The following is a 12,820-nucleotide window of genomic DNA, read 5'->3' on the forward strand; positions in this document are numbered from 1 at the left end:
ACTTTTACCATTATTGAAAGAAAATCAGACCCTGCAGCTTCAGGGAAGACTCTCAGCTATCCTTTTGAATGAATCTCATGGTATTGCCATTATCATAAGAAGAAGAATACAAATAATTTGATATTACACAAATATCAAAATGCTCATTTTGATATTATACAAACTGGAAAGACTGAAACAAAAGAATAAAACAAATATGGCACCTGCATAGCATGAAATGACTTTCATGAGCTGTTAGTTGACCTGTGTGAAATTGGCATCTTTGGAGGTCATAGGTTGTCAAACATTGGCAATTTCATTTGTTTACCCAAAACTTTCTCCTTTTAATGTAATGCATAGCTAGCATAATGCAAATGGATCTGAGGAGGGAAATGGTGAAGGGAACACAAAGTTGACTTTACAGCTAGTTAGCTTAACTCCGAACCTGGTTGGGAAGGACCGTTAAATACTACAATGGGAAGGGCGCCTTCAGTGAAATAGAGCCCCAGGGACTGATGCCCTCAGTTAAATACTTCAGTAACAATCTGGACCCCCATCTGGTTTGCGTGTAGGGCCTTGGCTTTAGCATTGCTGGCGGTCGAGACTGCATTCGAGGACAGATGGGGATTTTTGTCAAGACCATTTTTCCAAATGGGTCAGCTGCAGAGGATGGAAGACTTAAAGAAGGTAGGAGAAACTTCATGGCGGTCCCCTTGGGCACCGCGCTCTGATTTAGGAGAATCTGCTCCCTTGCAAGGTGTAAAGCAAATGGCACAGCAGCTAAGGCTGTGGGCTTGGTAGTCAAGTAGATCTGGGCTGAATTCAGCACTTTCCACATCATGACCTTGTACAATTGATGTAACCTGGGATATTAATACCCACCTTTAAGAGTTGTGAGGATTAAATGAGACATTGTGTGAGAAGTGGCTTGATATTTTTATTTAGGTATTTAAATGTCTCTCTTGTCCCCTTGGACCTTGATTGTGTTCCTTGCCTTGAAAATTTCCTGAGAGCGTATAGTGCATTCTTGCCTCAGGGCTGGAGTACATAAACACCTTTCACATCCTCCATGGCACCTCCCATTTTGCTGCATGTAAACATACTAAGCAAGCATTTTTTTGCTCCTGACTTTATTGAGATAAAATTGATAATTGTGTAAGTTGAAGGTGTACACGATGATCTGATACACATATATTGCAAAATGATTGCCTAACAATGTTAGTTAACATGTCCATCACCTCACATAATGACCTTTTGTGTGCATGTGTGGTGAGGGCATTTAACATCTACTCTCTTAGCGCTTTTCAAGTACGTAACACAGTATTGTTAATTCTGGGCACCATACTGTGCATTAGCTCCCAGAACTCTTGCATGAATCCTCATCTTTTTTCCCTTATTAATATCTTCCTGCATGGAATGATTAAGTCACACTATATCTAGTTACCACAAAAAATGCTGTGGCTGTTCAGTTCACTTGGTCTGAGTATAGGTGCTGTTGTGTTTAACCAGCTTATTTTTGTAAAACTAAAAATAGTGAATTGGAGTCTCCCTTTTTGTAGGCAGAGCGACCCTAGAAGCCTGTGTGCTGCCGATAAGCCATGACCAGGCTTAACATTTTGATGGCGGAATATTTCTTTCTCTCTCACAGGAAGGGTTAACTCCTAGGTGGTGTTTGTGTCTAGTTTCACAACAATGTAAAATTCTAGCAGAGCGTTTTCATCATGAATGTGCCATGTGTTCACCTGATTGAAATTTATCCTGCAATGCTGGTAGAATGGAGCAAAATGGAGAAAAAATCGATAGTTAGAGGTTGATAGCACTTGCTTCTCCTAAATTCTGTATTTTCGTATGCATTCCTTTACAATAAACGTAAGTCATCAGAATGAATTTGCAACCTGTTGAATGATCTGTCTTTCAAGTAATCTTGTAGAAAGACTTTTAAGGGCATGAGCAATCATGTTAATGTGTCTATCCTTTTCCCAGGTGGATACAAACCCAAAACCTCACCTAGTTGAGTAATTGGTTATGCCGGGTGATTTTTAAACAGATTATTTCACTTATTTTACAACTTCTGTAATCGCAGCAAAGAGAAGGCACATACCAAACAGATGGGGTAATGCTATCTTTTATAACTCACATGCAGGACTCCTTGAATGGATACCCAGCGTGCCCCTGGGGTTGGCTGTCCACCAGAGGTGAAAATGTGTGTTCTTAGGCTGCTTTGCACTTTGTTATAGGTAAAGGGAGTTCCTCTTCTGTACTCCACTGCTGTGCAAGGCTCATCTGTCTTCTCTCTGGGGCATCTTTGTAGTGTTTTTGATGAACTGTTATTCCAAAAAAACAGACCATGTCACAAGAGTACAAACTGGAAACTAGCTCTGATAAGTCAACAGGATGTCCAAGTTCTTTTATGTTCTCGGCAGATACTATCAACAGCTTGAAAAATGACCTGATTGTGCCTTCTTGGGGTTGAAAATGAGTCCAGGATAGTTTGAGAGAAAAGAGAGAGAGAAAAAACAAGTTTGATATTAGTCTACAGTAATCTAGAAGCACACGGTACCTTGCCAGGCAGAATGAGGTGGGGCTGTCATTCCTAGATACTACCTCCTAACCTTTTTTCTCTGTCTTTGAAACCACTTTGCACACACCACGATGATTCTCCAGGCTCAGGGAGCATGTCTTCCTGCAAACACAGGAGTGGCTTGTCACACGTTATATGTGTTCATGCTTCCTTGCCAGTGGGCTTAAATTTTAGAAGGAAGACTATGGAAGAAAAGACTTGCTATTCAGGTTTCATAGTTTGATCTCTAAATGAAGGACATCTATTATCAGACTTGGCAATGGCTAAAGAATAAAATCTTGATGCCTCCTAAAGTTGTTTTAATTCAAGATGGAGATACAGAATTACTGTAAAAGAATATGCATTGTCATTTACTGTCCCATTCTGTGACATTCCTGGGAGCTAAGCAAATGAAAGTAGGCTGGAACAGTAAAATTCATTTTATAGAGTTGTAAATCAGAGACCATATGGTATCTTATTCTGGTACTGACCAAGCAGTTAGATTCCAGTAAACGAAAGCTTGATGTTAATATAATTCTCAAATTTGGTCACTAGGGGATGAAATCCTAGATGTAAATGGAATACCAATCAAGGGCTTGACATTTCAAGAAGCCATTCATACCTTTAAGGTAACGACATTCTTATTGATCTCCTTTATCTTCTTTGTTTTTCTTTATTTCCTTCTGGTTGGGGTTTGGTGATTTTTTTTTAACTGTTTGATACAGGATAGTCTGAATGTTTTAGCCTACTTTCTCCTTGTTTTCGCAGCAAATCCGGAGTGGATTATTTGTGTTAACGGTACGCACAAAGCTCGTGAGCCCGAGCCTCACGCCCTGCTCGACACCCACACACATGAGCAGATCTAGCTCCCCAAGCTTCAACGCCAGTGGGGCACCCTCGGCGGGAGGCGCTGATGAGGGCGGTTCTTCGTCCCTGGGTCGAAAGGCCCCGGGGCCCAAGGACAGAATTGTCATGGAAGTAACCCTCAACAAAGGTGATACCCGCTTGTCCTCGCTTTCCTTACATTCTCTTAAGTAACGATGTGTAATGTATCCTTAGGTTAGCTTTTTATATTTTCCTATGAATTGGCCCTTTGGAACAATCTGCTATCAACAATGGAGGGCATTCTCTAAGTGGACCGTGGGATCAAAAGTGAAGATTTTAGTCATCTTACCAAAGTGAAGGTGTTGGGCTGCACCCCGCAGGCCTACAAGGCTTGTACTCACCCAGCGCCAAGACCAAGAAAGAGCCCGGAGTCAGTGCAGAATCATCAATGGTTTAGTGGGTAGGGGGAGCTTACATGTCTTAAGTAAGTCCCTAGAGCAACACCCCACTGTGTGCAGTGGACCAAGAGCAGGACGTCGTGGTGGTCTTGGCTCCTGGGGGAAGGGGAAGGTTAGCAGTTATAGAGGGAAGTGATGTCAGGTTGGCTCATTTGTTACCAGGGAAACCAGCAGAGGGTCACACCCCTCACCGCCCGTTTGATAAGAACAATCACTAGCTGAGTCCGGGGTGAATGTGTAGGCAGGAAAGTCATGTGAGCTGGGTGCATGTGAAGCAGACACTGGTGGACCCAGCAGGGGATTTACGGAGAGCAAGAGAACAGCCATCTTGAGTGGCCTAACCATACAGAAGGGAAGTTACCAGTAGCACAAAGTCCTTTAACAGCTCTCTCCAGATGAATCACTGTGTGTCAGAGACTCATGTTAAAAAACGTCACTGACTAGCTTAATTCTAGAGCTAACATTTTAAAGAACGAAGAATATGGTTAAGACTACAGTTAACACCAGTAACTAAAAGTCATGGGTGACACCAAATCTCACTGCTTTTAATCTTGGTTTCCCGGTCCTCCCCACCTACTGTAGAAACATGATGAGCAATTAAATAACCAAGAGATTTGTTGCTAAAAGAGAGGCAAAAAACAAAACAAAAACAAAAACACAAACCCTGAAGTTCACATCCGGAATAAATAAATGTTCCTTGGACTCTGCTTGTCTCCAAAAACAGATTTGAGGAGGCTCTTTAGACAAAGCAGAGGGTGGGCCACTGACTAGTCCACAGTCCATAGTGAGCCCCTGGTTCTGCCATGGGCTCATTGCATCAACAGAATACGGCCATGTTGACAAAGGCAGAATTTATATTCTGAGTCTCGTCCAAAAATAAATGGTTAATGGTCTAAGTATACATTAATGCGGTTTTAAATCACTCACACTGCTTTTCTTTTCTTTTTAAATTTTGTTTTCTTTGACTGATACCTCCCACAGAGCCCAGAGTTGGATTAGGCATTGGAGCCTGCTGCCTGGCCTTAGAAAACAGCCCTCCAGGCATCTACATTCACAGCCTTGCCCCAGGATCCGTGGCCAAGATGGAGAGTAATCTGAGGTTCGTTGTAAACCTGAAAGTATGGGGTTCCATTGTGTTTGCGAGTATGTGAATATATACGCATGTAAAATACCTGCCCTATTACATTTCTTTGTGAGGTTCTAAATGTCTGTATTATTTGCAGTAATAGGGCTGGGATTACAATTAAAAGCATCTCCAAAGATGAAAAGCGAATATAAATGAGATCTGATTGAATTCGAGAACTCTCGATGTTGGCTTTCCCTACCTGTTTTGTTCTATTTGGACCCAGAAGTTCAGTTTCAGAAACTTGACACCATACAACTCTAGATAGATAGATATATTTATCCAAATATTTTCTTTCACTTTTATATTCATTTATGTAAAATTCACATGAGATGCTGGGAACTGCTCAAAATGGTTCAGAATCACTGGATACAAGAAGGTCCTGAAATCATGCCCTTGAACAAGAGGCCTTTATTATTAAGTATAATCTCCTGGACCTTTCCTGTTGTTTCATTCCTTTTTGAGTGGTGATGTCTAGATGTTTATTGTCTGAAATCACTGCGTGTCCGATTTCTCAATCCAGCCAGTCGAGTTGAAGCATGGGTATTCTGTTTACACAAGAGAAGTCTAGGTGTTCTATTATATAGTAATTGCAATGGGTCTGTGCCCACCTAAACTTCACAAGAATGTACATGTATTACGCAAAGCTCTCTGTTCAAACAGTATCATCTTTCTCCCTGCTAAGCTTCTTAGTCCTTGAGCAGTTGAGGAATTCTCAAAATGACATTCCTTGAGGTTGCCATTTTGAGGCCTTGTTAATAGATTATATTATGTTTTTAGTTAATCATCAGAGTGAATTTCCAAATGAAAAAAAAAATTTAGCAAATCATCCAAAGTACATTAAAGAAAATATACGTTTAGAACCCAAGGAAAAAAAATCCTTTAATGACATCCCAAGATGATGTTTCTTTCTTGAATGGTCCCATATGTCTGGAGCCTGCCAAATGAACATTCTTCAAACCCCACATAAAGAGTCTTTGTTCTCTTGTCCTGACTTCTCTCCCTATACTTTCAAGTCAGAATGGGCATCTTGTCCCCAATTTCTCATTTGTTCAAATTTGAAACGTTTTTACAAATTCTTGGATAACCTTTGAGCTTCAGATATTTCCTCCTTAAATTATATTCCAATAATCAATTCAAGATGGTAGGAAAAAAGAAACTGATGGTGGTCAAGGCTCTGTCACTTGATAGTCAGAAGATAGGCAGACCTGAGTTCAACAGTGGGTGACCATTCTGCGCTTGTGGCCTTATTTACATAATGGGAATAATAATAGCTATTCAAAGCATTGTTACGTAAATTTATCCGTATAGTGCCTGGCAGACACGATGTGCTCAGGAAATGGGAGCCTCAGTGTTGTCCTTACTATCAATTTTTTTTAACTTTACTGCTTCTGAAAATGCAGATAGATATGCATAATGGCCTTTGCCAATTCAAAATCTAATGTGTGTACGTGAGTGTATTGCTTTTGTATATGTATGCAGAGATGAAAGCATGTTATTTGCTTGTTCAGAGTATTCAGAAAAGGTTTCATATTATAAACCTCTCCTAGAAGGAAATCCTGTAAAAAGCTACCTGTTACCACAGACTGTTGCTTATGTTGCCCTCTCTAGCCGTGGAGATCAAATCCTGGAAGTGAACTCAGTCAACGTTCGCCATGCTGCTTTAAGCAAAGTCCACGCCATCCTGAGCAAATGCCCCCCAGGACCTGTTCGCCTGGTAATCGGCCGGCACCCTAATCCAAAGGTGAAAAATTTCGTGCTGTTCTGAGTCTGAAGACAGCTATTTGTCTAGTAGCCATGACACATATGTCCTTCTGACAGTGCATACACTTTGTGAGACAGTTCACCCAGCTGGGGATGGGAATCAGCCTGTGGTCACACAGTGACCAGGTAACTAATAGGCATGGGAAGTGAATTATATGGATCTGGACTCCTTCATCTTCACACTTGGAAAAATTTGTGAGAAAATGTTGACAGGGGGAGGGTATAGTTCAGTGGTAGAGCACATGCTTAGTATATACACAAGGTCCTGGGTTCGATCCCCATAACTCCATTAAATAAAATAATCAATCGAATTACCTCTCCTCCTCCCCCAAGAAAAGAAAGTGTTGACAATATTATTGGTGAATTTAAAATGTGTGTAAAAGGTGCAGAAGGTAGGAGTGCTGGCTTCTGAGTATCCCCCAGCTGGCTGTTTGATGTCTGGTGAGATTCTTAACCTCTTTGAGGTCCTGCATCAAGAAAACCTAAGGGCGTTGAGCTAGATTATCTGTCCAGACCATCCTTGAACTGAGCAGAATACTCCTTACGAGCCCACTAGTTTTCCTTCAGCATCAGTATCACACTGTCGACCCACACCGAACTTGCAGGTACATTGCAGACCCTGTGTTGTTGGCCTCTGCTTTACTTGGTCTTCGACACTTATGCAATTGCTTTTAATTTTTTAAACTAACCACAGGACCTTCAGCAAGTTCAACTTAACCCACTTCAAGCACTCTTTTTTTGTTGTTCTTGTTTTTGAGTACTCCATCTTTTCAAATTAGCTTGCCTCTAACATGGTAATCAGGTTGCATTTTATAAAATGTGACCTTTCAGCAACTCAAAATACTCATTAAGAGCATTAGCTCTTCCCACGCCTGTCATATGGCCATCCATATATATGCCAAATACAGCATTATTTGATTATATCCTGAATGGTCACAGGCTGCTGTGCTGGATGGACTTGTGTGCCATTTTAAGAGGGAGAAGTGTGTTCTGGGAGACCTGGTGGGTGCTCCCACACGCCACATCTGAGATTTCTTTAGTGTATTAACTTTATGGGGTCGTTTTCATTGTCTCAGTGGTGTTCATTTGTTGTCTGCTTCCCCCACATAAGCGCTATCCAGCCACGACTCCGTGCCTTGATTTGGGAAGGGGATGTCAATCATGGTATTTGGACAGAGGTTGCCATTTAATTGATTCAAACTCAGCCTCACTACTTTTTTCCTTGAGACTGTCTTCTCTTGTCTGCATGCATTCTCAAAACTGTCTTATTTTAAAACTTCTTGGATAAATAGCATTAATAGAAAATCAAGTCCCGCTTCTACCTTTTCCCATTGTTTACTACTTGTCACTGCCCATTTTTCTCCTTTCTGTTCCGTGGCTCCCCTAGAATCTGTTCTACCTTGTTCCCCTACTGACCCCGTGGCCCTCTCTGGGTCACTTTCACACCACGTCGCCTCCCTCCAGGGTCCTCTCTTGGATTCCACCACCCACATGGCCACACTCGGCTCACCTTAGGGAGCAGTCCAACAAGCTGTGGCTGACCCAGCACAGCCCTCTGCAGCGTTACAGAAAATTAAGTTCTCCGTGGTTTGCAGTCTTTGGCCTCAAGACAGGCCTGACATCAAAATCCATTCCAGCCTAACACAGGTCACGATTTGTTCGGAGGTCTGCCTAAGCTCAGCCCAAAGTATCTGCCTAATTTGCCAACACAATCAAACATCAAAATGGCATTTCAGCGCAAAGCATAACAATCTCGATGGACTGGTGGTCTGGGATCTTGTGGAACACGTCGGTGGCTCATGTTTCTAGCGCAGTAAAAGGGTCACCAGGATGGTGTTTGGAGACAGGTCCAGCGAAACCCAATTTTGGTATTTGACTGGATTTCACGTTTCCTCCTAGGTAAACACGGTGTTCTTGGTTGTAACCTCATACGATATTTTCCTTTTGGTCAAGATTCCATTCTACGTTTAATGTATTTCTGTCCCACTTACCCTAGCATTTCATGCCAGTAGTCCATTTTGATACTAAATGTATGTGCTTCCTTAGTTTTCATGTTGTTCCAAGAGAAATACCACAAGGATTTTCTTCTCTTCTGTTTCTCATAATGACTGGAGCGGTGGCTGCCCAATTGGGATATTCAAACCCTGCAGGTCTAGATGAGCTGATTTGGACCTGTTTGGGTAGCAGCCTCTAGCTTATGTTTAAGCAGAAGGAAGTCATAGAGGCCCAGTGTTAATTGGTCCTGGGGCTTCCAGCACGATTAGTTATCCAGGACATCTTTCACTTGTTTCAAGCCCCAACCATTTTTCTCCCACTCAGAAAAACCATCACCAACGTTGAAAGATTTGCAGCCACTGTGCTTAAGCTGGTGTTTTCACTGGCTCATTTATACAAAATGACTCTGCTTTCTGAAGGTATGTGTGGGTGTGTGTGTGGTTGGGGGGGTGCCCGTGTGCGTGTGTGTACGTATTTTATTTCCTGTGAAGTCTACTAGAAAATATTACCCAAACGCCGTGATGTGATAATGGTTCATCTGTTAGGTTAAAGTGTAATGCTGAATCCTGTGTCGAAATATTAATTTCCTTTTCCAAATTGCTCTGCTTATCCAAACAGTATTTATGCTCAATGTTATTTTAGTACGTGACATTACCATTCTACATTTAAAATATTTTCACCTTTAAAAAAGAAACTATACAAGTCATGTAGTTGTCTTTTAAACTATAGTTCAGCATATGTCAGGCTTTTAAAAAATCTTTCCATGAATGATTACAATTATGGATAACAACTGATGGGGGTGGGGAATCCATGAATGTACCATCATACCAATAAATACAGAAGGAAAAGAGAGTTATAAAATCACTATTTTGAAATCTTCGTCATAATAACTAATTGAGGCAAGAATAACCAATTGATTGAAAATGTATTGGGGAACAGGATAGTGACAGAATCTGAAAGGATCCCCTGACATGACTCGCTGATGACAACACCAACAGTGTGTCCTGAGGAAAGCTCCGGTGAACTCCACCCGAATCAGGTGGTCTAGGTTGTCACCATTTATGAAACATGCTGACTCTGAGTGATACACTGAGAAGGAAACACTTTTTGTAGTTTTTCTGCCCCAAATGCATAATCTAAATTTAAGCATGACAAATGGATTGGCCTGGTTTCTTTCAAATTATCAGTATCATGAAAGATAAAGGCTCAGAATTTTTTGGCTTAAAGGAAACTAAATAGACATAAGAACTAGATCCTGAACTGAATTCTGCATTCTCCACCCTCCCCCCCAACCGCCCGCCTAAAACAGTATTTTTTTCTATAAAGCATTATTATGCAAGAAGGTTGGTGACAGTTCGCTAAAGGTCCACCACAAGATAAGGAGCGGGCACCAGATGTAACTCGGTCACATCACTGCACACTGTTTAGTTCATTTGATATCTTCCCCCTAGCAAAAGACACTGTTGATGAAAGAAACTGAGAGTTGATTTGCATTCTCAAGGAAAATCTCTGTCTCATCTCAGGCTGGCCTCAAACTCTCTGTGAATTATTCCCAGTCTACAGACACACTTTGAATAGTGTTTCTGAAGGATGATATTAAGACTGTGATGTATTAGACAGCCATTTGTATCAACTTTAAAGTTCCTGAATTTGATAATAGTAGCAGGGTTAAAGAGAATGTCCTTGTTTTTAGGAAATACATGGTAAAATATTTACAAGTGAAGGGTCGTGATGTCTGCAACTAACTCCCAAATGGTTTATAAATAAAAGTTATAGCTGCGTGTGTGTGTGAAGACAGCATGGGCATAAATGTGGCAGAATATTAAAAAATAGTGAGTCCAGGTGAAGGGTATACTATTCTTGGGCTACTCTTGCAAGTTTCACATAGGTTTGAAATTGTTTAAAGTTCAGGGAAAAAGAATTTAAAGTGAGTGGTCCGGCGAGAGGCAGGTATCAGCCATGTTGTTGGTAACCAGAGCTGGAAGCTTTGCTTCGTGAACTTGGGAAGCAATTGAAGGTCTTGTTTTGAACACGTTGTTTGAAGCAATTTGTAACCCAACCATGCTTCTTTCATTATTATTTTCATTTGGGCGGGGAGGTAATTAGGTTTGTTTGTTTATTTATTTATTCATTTATTTTAATGGAGGTGCTGGGGATTGAACCCAGGACCTCAAACCTGCTAAGCATGCCCTCTACCACTGAGCTATACCCTCCCCCTCCAGCCATACTTCTTACATGCCCTGCATTAGTGCATCAGGGGGTGGTCATAATCTTTGACCCTGCAGTTTTCCTCTGTCTGCGCTCCAACCTCTGACTCTGGTCCTAGCTACTTTTATTGGGGGGAAAAAATAAAGGAATAAAACCATCTAATTTGTGGTTTCTGCTGACAATCAGGTTTCTGAGCAGGAAATGGATGAAGTGATTGCACGCAGCACTTATCAGGAGAGCAAAGAGGCCAATTCCTCTCCTGGCTCAGGTACTGTAATTGCACATCTTCATTCAACATTCAGAAGAGTTTCTCATTAAGTTCCCCACGAGGGCACTCCCCTGCGCAGTATTACTGGAGTCTTGGTAATTATCAGGTTTGGCAGAAGTAGCTGTCAGAGATTCCATGCTTTCTCTTAGCTGCTGATTTTGATTTCTGCAGTTACTGGATGTGCTCTATTAAAGTTCAACCATGCATGCTTCTTATACGGCTTTAAGATACTTTGCCAAAATGAGTTAGCAGCATTTCAGGTGTTTCTGTGCAAACCATCTGAAATGTTCTAGGTGGAAGTGAAGTGCTACCAAAAGACCAGTCGTTCTGGTAGACACAGAGTACAGTCCATCTGAAAACCTGGGATTTCTTTACATGAATTAAAAGTTTCAACTTAAGAAGGGTAACAGAGGCTGCAAAAATCATGATTTTTTCCCCCACCTTCTTAAGTGGAAAGTTCAGGCAGAGAAGGATTGAGTTAGTAAGAATTTCAGATGAATTTAAAATATGAAACTTTGCATAAAGCTTGCAAAGTAATGTTTCCTGTAGCAAGGAAACCTAGAGGGACTTGGCAAACGTGTCTGAGCTCGAGATATTACTGATGTTAAGATTGATGTTGGGAGGAACCTGAGACATGAGTTACTGGTTGTCAGAGGAAAAGGAAGGCATACAATTTTTTGGCAACTATGAAATCCCCTAATTATTTGCATCCATAATTAATATATTGAAAGTGAGCACAGCCATAATGGGCTCTTTATTCAACCATCTCATTCTCCTGACCTGCCTGAATGCTGTCCTCTCATAATCCCAACATATCCACTCGATCATTTATAAAAGATTTCATTAAGCCATGATCCTCATGCCCAAGAACTTTTTGCTTGTAGAATATAATTTAAAATCTCAATGCTGAGTCTTTTTGTCCTTCAGCTGAAAACTAAAATAGATATTCAGTCCCCTCCTTGGTTTTTTCATGAGTTTTGGAGGTGGTGTTCCTTTATTTATTCATCCTTCAATCCATTTCCCAAATACCACTGAACACTTCCCAGAGCCTGGTGCTGAGCACTGCGGGGCCAGATCAGTGACAGGTAAAAAGCTGAGGAAAGATGAGGTGCATCCACTTATAATTAAATTGTATTATGCATATGGAGATTGGTGTACAGATAGTATAAAGTACTTTTGAAATTCAGAAGAAGTTTCTTCCAACGGGATCATCATGGAGGCAGCAGCATCTGGGTTAGGTCTTAGCATGAGCAGAATCCAGGGAGGCAGGCTGGGATGGGAATTTGGTACCTGGGTAGACTGCACGCATGCCTGTATCCACGCACGCGGCCCATCGCTGCCTGTCAAGCAAAGAAGGTTTCGTTTAATATGCTTGGCTCCTTTTCCAGTTAAGGATGTAAGCCTCTTTAAAAGGACTTAAGCTTCATTGTTTTGACAACATAGTGTGTTTTTTCCTCCAACAGGTACCCCCTTGAAGAGTCCTTCTCTTGCAAAAAAGGTGAGTCAAGGCACACTGCTGCCTCGCTCAGCCGGCCCACGACCCAATTCCTGGAGCCCATAAGTCAAACTGCAGGGCCCGGCCTGTATTTCTGTCCGTGACTCATTTTGGCCACTTTACACAGGAAAACAGCAGCAGTGCT

At 41.5% G+C, this 12,820-nt stretch overlaps 1 protein-coding gene across 8 annotated transcripts in view; it reads left to right on the forward strand.

Moving 5' to 3' along the window:
* PDZD2 (PDZ domain containing 2) overlaps positions 1–12,820 on the forward strand; it is a 341,923-nt gene that overhangs the window by 299,579 nt on the left and 29,524 nt on the right. For all 8 annotated transcript variants that reach the window (XM_074356721.1, XM_010955569.3, XM_074356728.1 and 5 more), the window contains 7 exons: positions 552–666; positions 3,095–3,168; positions 3,308–3,533; positions 4,804–4,921; positions 6,557–6,689; positions 11,099–11,180; positions 12,644–12,678. In XM_074356721.1, the coding sequence (XP_074212822.1) occupies positions 552–666; positions 3,095–3,168; positions 3,308–3,533; positions 4,804–4,921; positions 6,557–6,689; positions 11,099–11,180; positions 12,644–12,678 (783 nt within the window). The remainder of the gene's footprint in view (positions 1–551; positions 667–3,094; positions 3,169–3,307; positions 3,534–4,803; positions 4,922–6,556; positions 6,690–11,098; positions 11,181–12,643; positions 12,679–12,820) is intronic.

The sequence above is a fragment of the Camelus bactrianus genome, chromosome 3 (genome assembly GCF_048773025.1).
Source record: "Camelus bactrianus isolate YW-2024 breed Bactrian camel chromosome 3, ASM4877302v1, whole genome shotgun sequence".
NCBI classification, from domain to species: Eukaryota; Metazoa; Chordata; class Mammalia; order Artiodactyla; family Camelidae; genus Camelus; species Camelus bactrianus.